Source organism: Mustela lutreola, chromosome 7, assembly GCF_030435805.1.
Source record: "Mustela lutreola isolate mMusLut2 chromosome 7, mMusLut2.pri, whole genome shotgun sequence".
NCBI classification, from domain to species: Eukaryota; Metazoa; Chordata; class Mammalia; order Carnivora; family Mustelidae; genus Mustela; species Mustela lutreola.
Genome location: NC_081296.1, coordinates 126,331,540 through 126,351,627, shown reverse-complemented (window position 1 = coordinate 126,351,627; position 20,088 = coordinate 126,331,540). Strand labels below are relative to the sequence as shown.

At 38.1% G+C, this 20,088-nt stretch overlaps 1 protein-coding gene across 3 annotated transcripts in view; it reads left to right on the top strand.

The window, feature by feature from the left end:
* Window positions 1–745: 745 nt before the first annotated feature.
* The window catches only part of SPATA7 (spermatogenesis associated 7), a 39,397-nt gene continuing 20,054 nt past the window's right edge, over window positions 746–20,088 (top strand). For 2 of the 3 annotated variants that reach the window (XM_059182595.1, XM_059182594.1), the window contains exons 1-4: window positions 746–941; window positions 7,108–7,182; window positions 9,432–9,527; window positions 13,124–13,171. In XM_059182595.1, coding sequence (XP_059038578.1) covers window positions 923–941; window positions 7,108–7,182; window positions 9,432–9,527; window positions 13,124–13,171 — 238 coding nt within the window. In that variant the 5' untranslated portion in view covers window positions 746–922. The remainder of the gene's footprint in view (window positions 942–7,107; window positions 7,183–9,431; window positions 9,528–13,123; window positions 13,172–20,088) is intronic. The other variant, XM_059182596.1, reaches the window with a different exon arrangement.

Sequence of the window (20,088 nt, the reverse complement as noted above, 5' to 3'; positions counted from 1 at the left end):
GGCCACGGATGCTGCTAAACGTCCTACCATGTACAGGGCACCTCCCACAACAAAGAATTATGCACCCAGCCCAAAATGTCAGTGGTGCCCCTGATGAGAAGCGAGCGGTACCTTACAGAATGCTCCCTGCCCTATTGTGATCTTATTTCCAAGAATCCAAAGGTAGGTCTGCTTCACAATTAAAGTGTAGAAAGTCACAGAACGCCTCGTTCATATTACAACTCTGTTCAGCGTAAAGAAAAAGATTGGAGCCTTAAAATGAAAACACTGGCTGTGGGGAGAGAAGAGGAGTAGAGCTCAGTACGCAGAAAGGAAATGCAAATTGATTATTGAGGTTAAAAATCAAGATGTAAATATATAGACTTTTTCATCCCCAGGATTTTCACTAATCCAAGTGTTCACGAGCTACTTTGAAATTTAACTATTTGGACCTGGTTAAATGTTACCCAGACCTCAATCAACATCTGCGTTTTATTTTTATTTTTATTTTTAATTTTTTTCCCCTGGGACCCAGGGGCCGTGGATGCCAGATGAGACCACCTTGTCGCCTGCTCTTCCCGCAGGTCAAGACCTGGCAGGTGCTGGTGACTTGGCTCCTGACAGGAGGTCGCTCTGTGACCCAGAGCCACAGACAGGCTTTTCAGGCACTTTCCCCGCCCAGTGCCCCCATCCTCAACTGCTCCCCGCCTTTTCTGGTACCCCCGGGGGCGGGGCTGCGGGAGAGCACGTCCCTGCGCCGTGACGTCACAATCCTAGCGCCTCGGCCCCGGCCCTTAGCAACCGGCCTGACGACGGTCTCCGGCAGCTGCGGCCCCGCGCCGCCTCCTGCGCGCCAGTCCTCTGCTGCAGGGCCAGGCCCGGCCCGGGGAAGGACCGAAGGGGTCCTAACGTGTCCCCACGGCGGCTGCAAGAGAATCTAAGCATGGATGGCAGCCGGAGAGGTAAAGGGAGCTCTCGCAGTGACGGCCGCCTCACGCCGGCCCTAGCTCCGGGCCTGGGATCCGGGGTGCGGGTCGCGGGTGCACGGGTGCGGGAGCGCCCTGGGGGCTGCCGCTCCTCTGTTCAGTCGCCACTGTTGACCCAAGTGTTATCCCGCGCACTGGAGGGAGGCCCTCCTTGCTCAGAATTTGTGGCCCTCACTCCTGGAACCCTGGTCACCTGAACTGCGGGGCATGCAGCCTTTTTCACCTCGGTGCCTCAGAGTCAAAGGAGCTAAATTTGGTCTTTAGAGTCAGACCTCCCAGAGGCCCCTATCAAAGCCCCCGCTCTACGCAAGGGGCGACACCCACTTTCCTGATCCCTGGAAGGTGGCAGTAAAACAATCATGTCCGAGTTCTTGAAAATTAAATGCAAATAATATATAACTCCTGGCATATTTTAAGTAATCAGTAAATATGAAATCTTTCTTCTGTAACCACCTGCCTCCCCACAAAACAAGTAACCCAGGAATTCTCTAACTTTAATGTGAAAAGGAATCCCCTGGAAATCATGTTAAAATGTAGATTATGAGTCAGTACCTCTGGTGGGGTCTGAGATTGTGCATCTTTTCTTTTCTTTTTTTTTTTTTTTAAGATTTTATTTGACAGACAGATCACAAGTAGGCAGAGAAGCAGGCAGAGAGAGAGAGAAAGCAGGCTCCCTGCTGAGCAGAGAGCCCGATGTGGGGCTCCATCCCAGGACTCTGAAATCATGACCTGAGCGGAAGGCAGAGGCTTAAACCCACTGAGCCACCTAGGCGCCCCAGATTGTGCATTTCTAATAAGCTTCCAAATGATACAGTGTTGCCGGCTGCAGTTTTAGTGGCTAAAGACTAATCCATAATCACTGTGTACACCTGCACTTTATTCTTAGGGTAGAACTCTTGGGGCCATATAACTTTAAATCTCTATGAATTCACTCAATCCAAATAATTTGCATTTTCACATTTTCTGAGCAAAGAGAGTTCTTGCCTCAAGCCAGATAAAGTAATCTCCAGATCCTCCCTCCCAATTATCACTTTTAAAAGTATCTTTAAAGCAAGCTGCTAGATAGTTCCTTGCAATAAGTCTTGCTTTGAATATGAGTGTGCCTTTATTATGTAATCATTGGTCAAAATAAGTGCTGTTCTGAATATAGGAAATTACTATCCATTGATAGCAAACTGTATATTCTGACACTCTTATCAATCTAAATTCCAGGAAAAGCTAACTAACTTGCCTTTATAGTTTTTAGAAATTTTGCAACATAAGCTACCCTTGCTGTGTATCAGAAATAATTCTCAAGCTATCTCTTGATAGGTATTATCCTTATTTCACAGCAAATAAACTAAGAGATCATAAATAACTTGCCAAGGTCACAGTAAGCAGCAGAACAGTCTTTATATCCAGAAGAGGAATGTGAAATCCTAGAGCTATTGTGTTTTACTTACTGTCCCATGGCAGAGGTGGAAGTATGGGAAAAGATGTTTGTAAAATTTTAAGTATACAGGCATACCTCAGAGATAATGCAGAATCCATTCTATTGAAGTAAAGCAAATATCTCAATAAAGTGAGTCAAAAGAATGTTTTGGTTTCCCAGTGTATATAAAAGTTGTGTTTACTCTACACTATAGTCTATTAAGTATGCAGTAACAGGGGCACCTGGGTGGCTCAGTGGGTTAAAGCCTCTGCTCAGCTGGTCCTGGGATGGAGCCCGCATTGCATTGGGCTCTCTGCTCAGCAGGGAGCCTGCTTCCTCCTCTCTCTGCCTGCTTGTGATCTCTGTCTGTCAAATAAATAAAATCTTTTAAAAAAAAAAGTATGCAGTAACATTATGTCTAAAAAAACAATTTGTAACATTATGTCTAAAAAAAACAATGTGTACCCTGATTTAAAAATACTTTATTGCTAAAAAAATTGCTAGCCATTATCTGAGCTTTCAGCAAGTACATAATCTTTTTGCTGGTGAAAGGTCTTGCATTAATGTGATGGCTGCTGACTGGTCTGAGTAGTGGTTGCTGACCACTGAGGTGACTGTGGTATTTCTTAAAATGAAACAACATTAGAGGTGCCTGGGATGCCCAATGGAGCATGTGATGCTTGATGTACGGATCATGAGTTTGAGCCCCACACTGGGTGTAGAGATTACTTTTTAAAAAATGAAATCTTTTAAAAAAGAAGGAAGGAAGAAGGAGAAAAGGAAAAGAAAAGACAGCTTTGAAGTTTGCCACATTGGTTGACCCCTCCTTTAATGAATGATTTCTCTGTAGCTTGTGATGCCCTTTGATGGCGTTTTACCCATAGTACAGCTTCTTTCAAAACTGGAGTTAATTCTATGAGCTAAGTTTAGGTAGTATTCTAAATCCTTTGTTGTCATTTCAACGATCTTCCCAGCATCTTTACCAGGAATAGATTCTCAAGAAGCCACTTTCTTGGCTTGTCTTTAAGAAGCCACTCCTCATCTGTTAAAGTTTTATTGTAAGATTGCAGCAATTCAGTCACATCTTAAGGTTCTACTTCTAATTCTAGTTCTGTCGTTATTTCTGCCACATCTGCAGGTACTTCCTCCCCTGAAGTCTTGAGCCCCTTACTCATCCATGAGGGTTGGAATCAGTTTCTTCCAAATTCATATTAATGTTGATATTGTGACTTCTTCCTACAAATCAGAAATATTCTTAATGGCATCTAGAATGGTGAATCCTTTCCAGAAGGTTTTCCATTTACTTAGCTCTGATCCATCAGTGGAATGGCAGCTGTAGCCTTAAGAAATATGTTCCTTAAATAATGAGACTTGGAAAGTTGAAATTACTCCTTGATCTGTGGTCTGCAGAATGGATATTGTGTTAGCAGACATGAAAACATTAATCTCATTGTACATCTCCATCAGAACTCTTGGGTGACCAGGTACCTTGTCGATGACCAGTGTATTTTGAAAGGAATCTTTTTCTGAGGAATAGGCCTCAAGAGTAAGCCTAAATTATCCATTGAGAGGCACCTGGGTGTCTCAGTTGGTTAAGGGACTGCCTTTGACTCAGGTCATGATCCCAGGGTCCTGGGATGGAGCCCTCCATGAAGCTCCCTGCTCAGCAGGGACCCCATTTCTCCCTTTTCCTCTCCCCCTGCTTGTGTTATCTCTCTCTTTCTCTCTCTCTGTCAAATAAATAAAAATAAAATCTTTTAAAAAATTTTTTAATCTATTGAGCCCACCCAGACACACACACACACACACACACACACACACATAACCACCCTAAAGTATTCATTAAACTGTGTTGTAAACAGATGTGTTGTCATGTGGGCATTGTTGTTCCATTTATAGAGCACTGGCACAGTAGATTTAGCATAATTCTTAAGGGCCCTAGGATTTTCAAAATGGTAAATGAGCTTTAGCTCCAACTTAAAGTCACCAGCTGCATTATTAGCCCCTAGCAGGAGAGTCAGCCTGTCCTTTGAAGCATGACAGCCAGGCATTGACTTCTCCTCAGAGACTCTGGAAGTCCCAGGTGACATCTTCCAATATAAAGCTGTTTCGTCTACATTGAAAGTCTGTTTAGTGTAGCCACCTCAATAATGATCTTAGCTAGATCTTCCGGATAACTTGCTCCTTCACCTTATATTTCTATGTTGTAGAAGTGTGTTTTCTTTTTTTTTTTTTCTTAAACCTCATGAACTAACCCCAGCAAGCTTCAGACTTCTCTTCTGCAGCTTCCTTACCTGTTTCAGCCTTCATAGAAAAGAGAATTGGGGACTTAGTCTGGATTAGGCTTTGCATTTTTGTTTTTTTCTAGTTTTGGGTTGTTGTTTTTTTTATTAGGCTTTGGTCAAAGGGAATATTGTAGCTAGTTTAATTTTTTATCCAGACCACTAAAACTTTCTACATGTCAGCAATAAGGCTATTTCACTTTCTTATCACTTATGTGTTTCCTGGAGCAGCACTTTTAATTTCAAGAACTTTACTTTTGTGTGTATAACTTGGCTAAATGTTTGACACAAGAGGCCTAGATGTGGCCTATCTCCACTTTCAACATGCCTTCCTCACTAAGCTTAATTATTTCTAAGTTGATTTAAAGTGAGATGCATGCTTTTGTTCCTTTCACTTGAACACTTATAGCTCATTGTAGGATCATTAATTGGCCTAATTTTAATATCTTTGTTTCTCAGGGAATAGGGAAGTCCAAGAAAGTGAAGATAGGTAGAGGAATGGCTGGTTGGTAGAGCAGTCAGAACATACAACATTTATCAAGTCTCCCTTGATTCCGATCCAAAATCTGAGTCTATTACAGAAAAGTGTGTAAACTTGGGCAAATCTTTGTGTTTCACTTTAAAGTGAGGGTAATGATAATACCTATCTCATAGGATTGTTATAAGGATTAAATGAATTTATAGTTACCAAGTGCTTAGAACAGTTCCTCCCTCGCACAGTTAGTGTTCAGTATATTGGCTTTTGACTACAATTGAAGAAACCCAACTCAAACTGGTTTAGAGAATTTTCAGTTTCTGTAAAGAAATGGCTAGTAATGTCTAGTACTGTCAAACATGGTTAGATCCAGGGACTCAAATGAAATTACCAGGAATCTTTCTGTCTTCCATTTCTTTCTGTTAGGCTTCATTCTCCAACTGGTTCCCTGTCTGGTACAAGATGGCCACCAGGAGAACTAGACTTCTTTCTGTCTTATACTGGGCTCCAGCCAAGTAGAGAGAGTATCTCTTTCCTAATAGTTCCAGTAAAAGTCCCAGGATTGTGTGTGATTGGCTGGACTTGGATCACATTGTTATTCCTGATTCACTGAACATAACTGGTCAGATTTGGATTATATGCCCACCCCTTAGCTGTGAGATAAGCTCTACTTGAATTACTTGGTATAAGAGTAAGGCAACCCAAGTGCAAGTTGAGGTTCTATTTCCAGATAAAGGGACATTGGATTCTAGGCAGGCAAAACATGAAACACTTTGTTTTCCTCCAGAGAAACAAGATTTGCTAGAGAGGTTTTGTTGGTCATGTTGCTTTTTGTGTGTGTTGAGGGCTCAGATCCCCTTCTTTCCTGATGGAAACAAACTATGCTAATTTCATGACTTTCATTGTCAACTCAAATGGTATCACCTTGACCTCTCTTGTCCCAAATAATAAGTTAATTTTTTCCTTCCTGCTCTCTGGCCTGTAATAGAGAAGGATCTTCTCAGATAATCAGATCTCAAGTATTTTTTATTTTAGTCTTTTCTAGTAGGCTTTGTTCTCTGGCCTGGATTTTAGTTCTATCTCAGTACCACTCTTTCCATTTTCATTCATCCATATTTCTTCCAGACTTTGTGTCCCTTCCATCCCTTTTTAGCTTACAGCAGCCTACCGGATAGCAGACTGACCATTTTACCCTCTTAAAACACATCTTAGGTATACACTATTCATATTAAATTCATATTTAAATTCTATTAAAATCTATAACTCAGCCTTTTTATCTTGAAGGTTACTCCTCAAAACACGATTCACTTTTGGGAGAGAGAAATTAATTTTATGATGAGGTATATGTCTAATTTTCTGACATTCCATTTGGTCTGAAAGATGAGACACTGACTTTGGGGAAATAGCGAGGATCCAAACAAGAGCATAAGGGGGTTGGACAAGATGAACCTTAAGACATCTTTTAGTAATTAAGTTCTGATTCTGACATTTTTATATATTTATGTTATACATAGTAACATTATATAATTTCTAATTAAACTACTTTGTGAGAGGATTACTTTCTTAAAATTACTTTTAAGAACAGACTTACTTTTGATTAACTGAAATAGTTAGTATTTAGGTAGTAACTCAAAATCTCACTTCTATTTTATCTCCAAATCATTAAAAAATCTGAATAAAATTAATATATATCAAATAACATAATGAGGCATTTATCATTTTATTCAGTGAAACTAACGTCTCAGGGTACAGCTGAAAACAACTTATTTTTTTAAGAGATAGCCTTTTATCTTCTACAGCAGTAGAATTTTTGTCTGTCTGATATATCATTGCTGATTAGTATCATGATTGAATAAAATTTTAAACAACTCTGAAAGTTAAAATCAAAGATATATTTATTATTTTTAAACATTCAATATTGTTGTTGTACAAGTTGTGTTTCATTTATCCTTATTTACATTTTTTTGTTAAAAGTCAGAGCAACCTCTGTCCTTCCCAGATACGGTCCACCATGCTTGTTTAAAGGACACTTGAGCACCAAAAGTAATGGTAAGTGAGGTATTTGGGTGGTAAAAGATTAAGTGTTAAAAAGTTGACTGTTTACTTTATTTATAAATTATAGGACATGATGAAAAATTACTTCAATCAGTATTGGACTTCATATGGTTAATTACAGTTAAATATTATAGGAATTCTTGAGATGAAGGAATTTAGGAAGCCATCCTTTCAAACTAGTGTGGTGCCCAGGATGTGGCCCTGGCTGCTGCCTGCTCCCTGCTGCGGCTCCAGCCCCTCTCTCCGGGCTGGCAGACCTCCCTGGCTTCCCACGCCTTCCTGGGTAAAAGGGTGATTTGGAGGTTAGTAAAGACACTGGCGCTGAAAAGGAAAAGTTGTACAGATAAAAAGAGCACTTGAAAAATGCATTTTGTATCAGAAGTAAACACCTATGATTTTATTTTTACATCTGGATTTCTAGATTGTATGAAAAAGAAATCTGTATTTTCACATTTTAAAGCCTTTAACTTTTTAATGTGAACTTAAAATATATTTTTATAATTATAGCTTCAAAATTTAAACTCTGGGTTTTTTAAGGCAAAATGATTTAAGTCTTTTTTTCCTTATTTTCATGAAAAATCTTTAATACTGGTTCCTGTAAAAGTGAAAGAAGAAAAAAAAGTGAAAGAAGGATCACATTTTCAGTTAACTTATTTCTTATAATAAAGTATATGTACACATAAATCAGAGTCATAAATGTTGAAAAATTGTTTCTAACTAAAAATCAAAACTTAGGGCGCCTGGGTGGCTCAGTGGGTTAAGCCTCTGCCTTTGGCTCAGGTCATGATTTCAGGGTCCTGGGATCAAGCCCCACATCGGGCTCTCTGCTCAGCAGGGAGCCTGCTTCCCCCTTTCTCTCTGCCTACTTGTGATCTCTCTGTCAAATAAATAAAATATTTTTAAAATAAATAAATAATAAAAATCTAAAACTAGATGTAAAATATACATACATTAGAAAAGCAGAATGAACAGCAATAAATAGTTTGCTGACTTTTTAACAATCTCTGCACAGCTGAAACTGTGGACTCTGAGAAACAAACTGAGGGTTTTGTCGGGGGTAGGTTGGGTGAGCCTGGTGGTGGGTATTGTGGAGGGCACGTATTACATGAAGCACTGGGTGTGGTGCATAAACAATGAATTCTGGAACACTGAAAAGAAATTTTAAAAAGTAAATAAAATTTTAAAAAAATATATGTGCAGAGCTGGTAAGGTTTAGTGGGTCTAAGTTGGAGGCTGCCTGGGTTCACATCTAAATTGTGCCCTTTATCAGCTGTGGGACCTTGAAGACCTTATTCACATCTCTCTGCCTTAGTGTCCATTTCTATTAAATGGTGATAATAATAACTAAATGAGTGTTTCCATGTTAAGAGCTTAGAACAATGCATGCATGGTACCTATTCAATGAATTTAATAGTAATAGTAGTATTGAGCTTATCATTATTGTATATCCTTATATTATGCATAGAATTTCCCTAGAAGGTTGCATAAAAATAATAATAGAGTTATGCTTCTGGGAGGGGAGGGAGTGGTCATGGCAGGAAGTTCCCGTATTTTTCAATCTTTATATGCCATTTTAGCTGTTGATTTCTTAAAACTATATGTATGTATTCTGAAGTCTGTTTTTAATGTTTAAAAGTTATGCCTACATTTATTTACATTTTATACATTTATACTAATATAAATTTCTAAGGTTTCTTTTAAACAGTTTAGATGAGATTGAGAAGTTTAATGTCTTGGAATTTCTATGTGACTATATTTGTCTTAAGATAGTCCTAATACTTGAAGAAGAGTGCAGTAAACTGATGGTGTTTTCAGGTGTAAAATTAGAAGTTGCCTCTCAGAAAAGAATCTTTGTATAGTATTTGAGTTTCAAATTTCTTTAATTTATTCAACTATTAACAATGCTAACATTATTTTATAATCAGCCAAGTGGCTAGACATTTTTAGTTGTGAGATTGAGTCCTGTCAATAAGAAACAGTTTTGTAAATATAATGATAGATTATATTCTACATTTTCTTCCCAAACTCTCAGTCTTAGAAAGGTTTGAACCCAAGTAGTCAAAGCACATCAGTTATCAGTGCAAGATTAAGGCTAGAACATATTCAGCATCACAGGTTAGTATGTCAGTTGGTTAATTTTCAGAACATTTTGTAAAAATGAGCTTAATAATCAGTATCTTGTTTATCTCATGATGAATTTTATATTCTAAATATATAATTATTAAATATGTTTTAATTTTTAGCTTTTTGCACTGACTCCTCCTCTCTCAGACTAAGTACTCTCCACCTGGTCAAGAATCACATGGCTGTTCACTATAATAAAATCCTTTCAGCCAAAGGTAAAAATGTGCAAATGTGAACTTTCTATACCCAATTTAAACCCTCAGCTTCACTTCTAATTAGGGTAGATCTGTAGCAAAAATGAATATATATAAATGGATTTGCGTTTGGTGTGGTAAGATATCAACTGTTAACTCTAACTTTTATATGTAGAAAATTCAGAATGCCATTTTTATTAACTATATTTGATATCTGTATAATAACTATATTATCTGGTTTTACCTGTGTTATCCATAATATATTTTTGTGGTTAGATATTGATCTTAATATAATAAAAGTTTGTAATCTGCTCTTTTGTTTTCGAATCTACTATAGAAATTGTACAAAGAGGATGCCAGTTACCACTTTTTTCTTGTTTGTGGCTTTATTGAGATAATAACATACACAATAAAATCAGCCAATTTTAAGCATATAGTTAAGTGTTTTGGAACATCTATACATTTGTATAATGACCACAACAATCATTCTGTAGCAGGTATTGACTAACTACAGCTCGTAGGTCAAATCCTCCTGCCACATATTTTTGTACAGCTCTTGAGCTAAGAGTGATATTTATATTTATGTTTTTAAACAGCCAGAAAAAAATCAAAAGAACAATATTTCATAACATGTGAAAGTCACATGAAATTCAAATGTTATTGTCCATAAATAAACATAATCATGTTCATTCTTGGATATTTTGTCTATGGTAGCTTTTGCACTAACGAGCAGAGTGGACTAGTAGTAACAGAGGCCATAATCACTCCGTAAAGCCTGAAGGATTTACCATCTGTCCCTTTGCAGAAAACTATTCACTGACCCCTGATGTAGGACATTCCCGTCACCCTAAAAAGTTCTCCCTAGTCCTTTGCAATCAGTCTCTTCCACAAGTCCCTAGTAACCACTGATCTGCTTTCTATCACTATAGTTTTGCCTTTTCTAGAATTTCATACAAATGGAATCATACACTGTGTATCATTTTGTGTCTGGCTCCTTTCTTTTTTTTTTTTTTTTTTTTTTTTTTTTTTTTTTTTTTAAAGATTTTATTTATTTATTTGACAGAGAGAGATCACAAGTAGGCAGAGAGGCAGGCAGAGAGAGGAGGAAGCAGGCTCCCTGGTGAGCAGAGAGCCCGATGCGGGACTCGATCCCAGGACCCTGAGATCATGACCTGAGCCGAAGGCAGCGGCTTAACCCACTGAGCCACCCAGGCGCCCGGGCTCCTTTCAATTAGCTAATGCTCTGGAGACTAATCCATGTTGGTATGTACATCCTTAATTCTTCCTTTTTATTGTTAAGCAGTTTTCCATTCAATGAATATACCACAGTTAGTTTATGAATTCATCAGTTGGTGGATATTTGGATTGTTTTGACTCAATTTTAGCCATTAAGAATAAAGCTGCTATAAACATTCATGTGTAGTCTTTGAACATATGCTTCCTTTTTACTCTGATAAATGTATTCACTCGGAGTGGAATTGTTGGGTAAAATGTTAAGTATGTTTAACTTTTTAAGAAACCACCTATTTTCCAGAGTGAGTAGTGACATTGTGTGTTTCTGTCACTTCCACATTCTCACTAGCACTTCCTTTTGGCCATCCTTCTGCAGCCATTCTAGTGGAGATTGAAGTCACTCATCAGGGTTTTAGCTCGTATTTCCCTAATGCCAAATGATGTCGAGGAACTTTCCTTGTGCTTATTTGCTAGCTGTAGATCTTTTTTGGTGAAATATCTGTTCAGATGTTTTGCCCATTTTTAAAAATAAGTTGTTTCTTAATACTAAATTGTGAAAGTTCTTTGTATATTAAATACAGATCCTATATCAGATACATTTTCTCAGGGGCTTATCTTTTTATTTTCTTAAAATTTATATTATGAAATTGTTTTAGACTTCTAGAAATGTAGCAAAAATAGTATAGTATCACAGAAACCCTTCATCCAGCTTCTCTTAGTGTCAAAATCTTACATAACTACAGTACAATTATTAAAACTAGCAACTGAATAGTGATAGAATACTATTAACTACAGATCTTATTTGAATTTCACCAGTTTTTCACCTATGTCTTCCAAGAAATTTTTGGTTTTTTTCATTTAAAGAGCTGTTTTTATTTATTTTATTATTTTTTAAGATTCTATTTATTTATTTGACACACAGAGAGAAAGATCACAAGTAGGCAGAGAGGCAGGCAGAGAGAGAGGGGAAAACAGGCATCCTGCGGAGCAGAAAGCCCAATGCGGGGCTCAATCCTAGGACCCTGAGATCATGACCTGGGCCAAAGGCAGAGGCTTAACCCACTGAGCCACCCAGGTGCCCAAGAGCTGTTTTTCAAATTGTAGTTCGCATTTTATGAAGTTTGTATTTTAAATGACTGAGAAATCTAAAGAAAAACTGTATTTTGTGACATGTAAAATCAAATTCAGCTTTTCAGTTATTTTAATAGTTTATACTTTTCATATCCTGCTTAAGAAATCTTTTCCTGGGACACCTGTGTGGCTCAGTTGGTTGAGCGGCTGCCTTCGGCTTGGGTCATGATCCCAGTGTCCTGGGATCAAGTCCCACATGGGGCTCCTTGCTCAGCAGGGAGCCTGCTTCTCCCTCTGCCTCTGCCTGCCATTCTGTCTGCCTGTGCTCACTCTCTCTCTCTCTCTCTCTCTGACAAATAAATAAATAAAATCTTAAAAAAAAAAAAAAAGAAATCTTTTCCTAATCTTAGGACACTAAGATTTTCTTGTGTTTCCTTCTAGAAGTATAAGTTTTAGCTCCTACATTTAAGTTTGTGATCCATTTTGAATGAGTTTTTATATATGACTTAAGTATCAGTTTTTTGCCTATGAATATCCAGATATTCCCAGTACCATTTGTTGAAAAGATTGTCCTTTCTGTGTTGAATTGCCTTGGCAGTTTTTGAAAGACAGCTGATGCATATTTGAGGGTAAATTTCTGGACTTTTTGGTTCTGTTCTAGATCTTAAATGTTTATCTTTATTATAATACCACGCTGCGTTGGGTACCTGGGTGGTTCAGCTGGTTAAGCAGCTGCCTTCGACTCTGGTTGTCATCTCAGGGTCCTAGGATCAAGCCCCACAGTGGGGAGCTCAGTGGGGAGCCTGTTTCTCCCTCTGCCTGCCACTCCCCCTGCTTGTGCTTCCTCTCTCTCCCAACCCCCATGTCAAATAAATAAATAAAATCTTAAAAGAAAAAAATACCATACTGCCTTAATTACTGTAGCATTACAGTAAGTCTTGAGGGTGCTTATCTGGGGACTCCAATTATAGGTATGCTAAGTGCAGGATAGAGGTAGGTAAGTCAGTGATGCTCTATGCATTTATTTTCCAATCTTTATTTACTCTGTTTCATTTTGAATACTCATATTCAATTTGAATATATTGCTATATTTTCAAGTTCGCTAATACTTCCTTCTGCAGTATCCAATGAGCTATTAATCCCAACCTATGTATTTTTTTTATTAAGGGTATTATATTTTTCATCTCTAGAAGTACCATAAAAATCAAAACAAGGAACTGCAAATTCTGGAACTTTTTGTGCTTTCCACATCTGATATTTGTTGTCATTTATAACTATTAAGAATATTATTAAACAACTAATTTTTTTTTCAGCTGCAGTAGACTGCTCGGTTCCATTAAGCATGAGTGCCAGCATCAAATGTAAGTTATTTTTCACATACTGACTTTTAAAAAAAACTTATGGCTAGATGGGTGATGGAGATTAAGGAGGGCAGTTGTGATGAGCACTGGGTGTCATCTACGACGAATCACTGAACTCTGCTCCTGAAAGCAATATCTCACGGTATACTAACTAACTTAAAATATAAATAAAAAATATTTAAACCTTGCGGTAAACTACAAATAACATAAAATTTACCATCGTAACTATTTGTACGTCTAACCAGTTTAACCATTTCAGTGACATTGGCTCTGTTCATACTGTGGTACAACTGTCACTACTGCCAATTTCTAGAACCCTTTTTGTCTTGCAAAACTGAAACTCATACCCATTAAACAATAACTACCTCGCAACCATCATTCTGTTTTCTGTCTCTGACTCTGACCACTGTGGTACCTCATGTAAGTGGAATCATCCCGCAGTGTGACTGGCTTAATTTACCTAACATAAGGTGCTTGAATTTCATCCATGTTGTAACATATGTCAGAATCTCCTTCCTTTTTAAGGCTTTTTTGTTTATACAGTCATATTTCAATAAACACTTGGGTTGTTTCCACCTTTTGTTTGTTGTGAATAATTCTCCTGTGGGCATGGATATACAAATATCTTTTTGAGACCGGCTTCCATTCTTTTGGGTATATATCCAAAAGTGGAATTGCTAGATCATACAGCAATTCTACTTTTAATTTTTTGAGAAACCACCATAGTATTTTGTACAGCAGCTGCATCATTTTGCATTTCCAGCAATAGTGTGCAAGGGCTCCAGTTTCTCCACATCTTCCCCAACATTTGTTATTTTCTATGTCTTTGTTAGTAGCCATCCTATTAATGGGTATTGATATATTGCCTTTTGAGGAAGTATTTTGTAACTTTCAAAGATTATCCATAAGTAGGGGTGCCTGGGTGGCTCAGTGGGTTAAAGCCTCTGCCTTCCGCTCAGGTCATGATCCCAGGGTCCTGGGATCAAGCCCCGCACCAGGCTCTCTGCTCAGCAGGGAGCCTGCTTCCTTCCTCTCTCTGCCTGCCTCTCTGCCTACTTGTGATCTCTGTCTGTCAAATAAATAAATAAAATCTTTTTAAAAAATACAGTCTTCAAAAAAAATCTGAATCATTTCAATGAAGATGTTTTTACCCAGTTGTCATTATCAGATAATCTTTAACGAAGATCACCTCTAAATGGGAAAGTTTTGCTAAGTTTTCATACTGATATTAATTTCTTGAACATGTAAATAAGATTATCTCTTTTTAAATTTAGATTGAGTGAGACAAACCATAAGTGACTCTTTTTTTTTTTTAAAGATTTTATTTATTTGACAGAGAGAGAAATCACAAGTAGGCAGAGAGGCAGGCAGAGAGAGGGGAGAAAGCAGGTTCCCTGCGGAGCAGAGAGCCCGACGTGGGGCTCGATCCCAGGACCCTGGGATCATGACCCGAGCTGAAGGCAGAGGCCCTAACCCACTGAGCCACCCAGGTGCCCCCATAAGTGACTCTTAATCTCACAAAACAAACTGAGGGTTGCTGGGGGGAGGGGGATTGGGGGACGGGGGGGGGGTGTATGGACATTGGGGAGGGTATGTGCTGTGGTGAGTGCTGTGAAGTGTGTAAACCTGGTGATTCACATACCTGTACCCCGGGGGATAAAAATATATTATATGTTTATAAAAAATAAAAAATTATTAAAAAAATAAAAAATTTAGATTGAGCATTAAAAAGCCTGCCTGAATGTATGTATTAATCCTCTTACTGAATCAAGCCCTGGGATCTAACATTCATGTTCACCAATTTAAAATAATCAGGCATTTTGTGTAATATTTTGTTTAGTTCACCAGAGTTTATTCATTGATTAATTCAGCAAATATTAGGTACCTACTATGTGCTAGATATTGTTCTAAGGGCCCTTGGAACAAAAGGAGGTGGAGGTGAATAAAGAACCTGCTTTTATAGAGCTTACATTCTAGTTGGAGGAGACAAATGATAAGAAAAATTTTAACAAGATAAGGAAATACTATGTCAGAGGGTGATGAGTACAATGGGGAAAAAATCAAGCAGGATAAGGGAGATTGAGAGTCTGCTTGGAAGAGAAGCCTACAGAGAAAGTGAGCAGAAACCTGAAAGAACTAAGGGAGAGGCACATGGGTAGATGGGGGAAAAGGACCCGTCAAGACGAAGGAAATGGCAAGTACAAAAGCCTTTAAATGGTATTGTGATAGGTGTATTCAGGGAACAGCAAAGAAAGCTATCTAGCCGATGTGCAGTGGGCCATTTGAAGGGTGTTAGGAAAAGAAGTTACTGAGGTTGGACAGAGAGAATAGACTTGGTGGGCTGTAGCCAGTGCAAGTGCTTTGCCTTTCACTCTGCATGGAGTTGGAATCCATTGGAGGGTCTTGAGTAGAAGAGGAATAGAGCCAGTTTAACTTTTACAAACATCTCTCTGGCTACTGAGTTGAGAATAGTCCATAAGGGGCAATGATAGAAGCAGAATGACTAGTTAAGAGAAAGGAATGCAGATAAGAAGTAACGGTGACTTGAGGCACCCAGCTGACTCAGTCAGAGTATGTGTGTCTTGATCTTGGGGTCATCCGTTCAAGCCCCACTTTGAGCATATGTTATAGGATTTTTATTCCCTTAGTGCCCATGGTTCTTGGTCCTGCCACTTTGAAGAATGAAGAGGTAAACCAGACAGAGTGGTGGGCAGCAAAGTTTATTGAACAATAGTAGTACAGAGCTCCCAAAGAGGGAGGGGACCCAAGAGGGTTGCCCTTTGAGCTTGTAGGTGTGGGGGGTTTTATTAACTCTTTCATGAAACTATCTTAAGCATCCTGAGTGGGGAGCCCTGTGGATTGGCTGCTAAGGTGTGCCAGTCAGGCTTTGATCATGCACCCATCCACCCATTAGGTTATTGTTCACGTGTTGGCGATCTTGTGGACTGACATTTGGAGACTAAGTGATAGTGACCCATGCTCTATGGTTAGTTGTTTTGTTTCAGGATGTTTTGCAAAAGCTGCTAGACAGGGTGCTCTTGTGGTCTTGTCTCAGCTGCAAATCAGGGTGCTAATGCAGTTTTGTCTTAGCTGTCTTGGTTCTTTTCTTTCTTCTTTGGGACCCTGGCTCTAAGTGTCCAACTAACCCGAACACACGAAGCTTATTTAAAAAAGAAAGAGAAAGAATGGAAGGGAAGGGAAAGGAAAGGAAGGAAAAGAAAGAAAAGAGAAAGAAAAAAAGGAAGAAAAAATTTGAGAATTGACAGCATATAGATTGTATTTAAAGAATTGCTCCTCTTTTTTGTTTTTGGAATTTAGATTTAACTAGTGCTTATTTATCTCAGAGTTCTTTCTGCTTTTAGTCAGTTGAGGCAAGAGGTTCTCTTTTTTGCCATGTAAATGAAGAAAATTGCGATGGCTAGAAGAATTACAAAGATTGTTATCACCAAACCGGTGTAATTAATAATCATTATTCTTGTGTTATAGAGCTGATGTTCATTATAATTAATATAACTAACCTAGAAACAGATTTTATAGACACTTAAAAAAAGAAATCTCTTGGTTTGAGCCATCTGTTTCTTTAAGATACTCTCTTCTAACAGACTACTGACTCAGTCATTTCAATCTTCATAGTATCTAAGCTAGAATAGCTCTACATAGTTTGTTGAATTGTTTAAATAGTCCCATATTCGAGGGTGCCTACATGGTTCCGTGGGCTAAGCATCTGACTTGGTTTCGGCTCAGGTCATGATTTCAGGGTCTTGGGATGGAGCTCTGTGTTGTGCTCTGTGCTCAGCAGGGAGTTGGCTTGAGGATTCTCTCTCTCCCTCTGTCCCTCCCCCAGCTCATGTGCACCTGTTCCTTTGCTCGCTCTCTCTCTCTCTCTCTCTCAAATAAATAATCTTTTTTTAAAATTCAATATTTGACTGCATTAAGACTTTTTACTTTTTATAGCAGTTTTATTGACAAATGATTTGCCTACCTCATTATTTTAGGGGCTCCTGGCTGGCTCCTATCAGTAGAACATGTGACTCAATCTCAGGGTCATGAGTTCAAACCTGACATTGGGCATAGAGCTTACTTACTTAAGTAAATAAGATTCACTGATTTTTACTAAGTTTAAAAGTTATACAGACATCATGACAAACCAATTTTAGAACATTTGTGTCAAGCCCAAAAGATCCCTTATACCCATTTGCAACTGTTCTCTATTCCCACCCCTGGCTTCAGGCAACTACTGATCAACTTTTTTTCTCTTTAGATTTGCTTTTTCTGGACATCTCATTTAAACAATATGGGGTTTTTGCATTACACTTTTCACTTAGCATATTGTTTTTTGAGATTAATGTGTGTCATAGTTTGTCAGTACTTCATTCCTTTTACTTGCTAAATAGTATTAAATTGTATGGATAATACCATATTTTGTCTGTTCATCAGTTGATGGATATTTGCATTATTGCTGGGGTTTTTTGGCTATTATGAGTAGTGCTGCTAAGAACATTCAAGTACAAGTCTTTTGTGTAGATGTAAGTTTTCATTTCTTTTGGGTATATTCCTAAGAATGTAACTGCTAAGTCTTATGGCAAAATTATATTTAATTTTTTAAGAAACTGCCAAGCTCTTTTCCTAAGGGGCTGTACCATTTTACCTTCTTTTCTTTTTTTTTAAAGATTTTATTTATTTATTTGACAGGCAGAGATCACAAGTAGGCAGAGAGAAAGGAAGAAGCAGGCTCCCTGCTGAGCAGAGAGCCTGATGCGGGGCTCCATCCCAGGACCCTGGGACCATGAGCTGAGCCGAAGGCAGCGGCTTTAACCCACTGAGCCACCCAGGCGCCCCCATTTTACCTTCTTGCCTCCAACATATCCCTGCCAACACTTGTTATTGACTCCCTTTTTTTGTTTGTTTGTTTAGTAATCTCTGCACCCAGTGTGGGGTGCAAACTCCTGACCCTGAGATCAAGAGTTGGGTGCTCTTCCAAATGAGCCAGCCAGGTTCCCCCTCTATTGACTCCCATTTTGATTACAGCCATTCTAGTGGGTGTGAAGTCGTATCTCATTATGGATTCAGTTTGCATTTTCCTCATGACTAATGATGTAGAGCATTTTTTTCATATGTGTATTGGTCATTTGCTTGTCTTTGATAAATATTCAAATCTTTTGTCCATATTTTTTAGGGGGGATGGGGCTGGCAAGAGGAAGGGAGAGAGAGAGTCTTAAGCAGGCTCCACACCCAGATGTGGAGCTGGATGTGCATCTCAGTCCTGAGACCCTGAGATCATGACCTGAGGGTCCTGGGATTGAGCCCCGCATTGGGCTCTCTGCTCAGCGGGGAACCTGCTTCCCCCTCTCTCTCTGCCTGCCTCTCTTGCCTACTTGTGACCAATCTCTCTCTCTGTGAAATAAATAAATAAAATCTTTAAAAAATGTTTAAAAGTTTTTCATTTTAAGTAATTTTTTAAAATTGTTTGTACCTAAGAAATCTTTGCCTCACCCAATGTCCTAAAGATTTACTCTTCTGTCTTCTTCTAAGAGTTTTATAGTTTAATCTCTCACATTTAAGTCTGTGATACATTTAGAGTTGATTTTTATGTATGGTATGAGGAGGTATTACTTAAATGAATAGGTTGGACAGATTTGGTAATATGGAAGTACTTTAAAATTGATAGTGTTGAGGACTCTGTTGAGGATTTTTTTACTCACTTGTTTTACTTTTAAGCGAAATAATAGATTTGACAGAGAAAATTCTATTAATTCACTCCACAGATATTATCTGCTATAATGTAGTTAATACATTAGTAATAATAACATAATAATATAGTATATATTACATGTATAATAGTTAATTAAACAGGCATTTGAGGATAGAATAAGCTGAAAGTAACACAGTTGACACCAACAGTTGACAAAATTGGGGTACCAACCCCCTCACATAGTCAAAAATAGCTATAGTTTTTGACTCTCCAAAAACTTCATTACTAAGAGCCTACTATTGACCTTACTGATAACATAGTCAATTAACATATACTTTGTGTGTTACATGTATTATATATATTGTGTTGTTACAATAGATTAAGCTAGAGAAAAAAATGTTATTAAGGAAATCACAGAGGGTGGGGGGCACCTGGCTGGCTTACTTGGTAGAATATGGGACACTTGATCAAGGGGTTGTAAGATTGAGTCCCATGTTGGGTGTAGAGAATACTTAAAAATAAAAAATCTTTTTAAAAAAATGGCCAAGTTGCTAATTAGGTTTTAAAAAAGAATCACAGGGCGCCTGGGCAGCTCGTTGTTAAGTGTCTGCCTTCAGCTCAGGTCATGATCCCAGGGTCCTGGGATTGAGCTTCCATTGGGCTCCCTGCTCTGAGGGAAACCTGTTCTCCCTCTCCCATTACCTCTGCTTGCGTTCCCTCTTTTGCTGTGTCTCTCTCTGTCAAAAAAATAAATACAATCTTAAAAAAAAACAAATTAAAAATTAGAAAAATATCAAAAGGAGAGAAAATACATTTACAGTACTGTGTTGCAAAACATGCACATATAAGTGGACCCATACAGTTCAAGAATCATCTATATTTCAGTCTACCTTTTAAAATAATAAATATATTTACCTTATCATGCTTATTTTTAAATATAGTTCAAACTTTAAAAATTAGTTTATTTTTTAAGCTTATAGAAATTTTTATAAATTGATTCAAATCAGAGTGATTTGAAACTTGAAATTATCTTGTCCATTAAATTGGGATAAGTTCCAATTTAAAAAGTATATGATAAATTTTTAATTTTATATGAAAATATAAGTCATTTTGATTATGGCTAACCTTATATTTAACTTTGAAATTTGACTAGCTTTCATTTCACCATTTTCAGCCTTCATACAGTGATAAATCTTTGATAACTCAGTGCCTGACCTAAAGCATT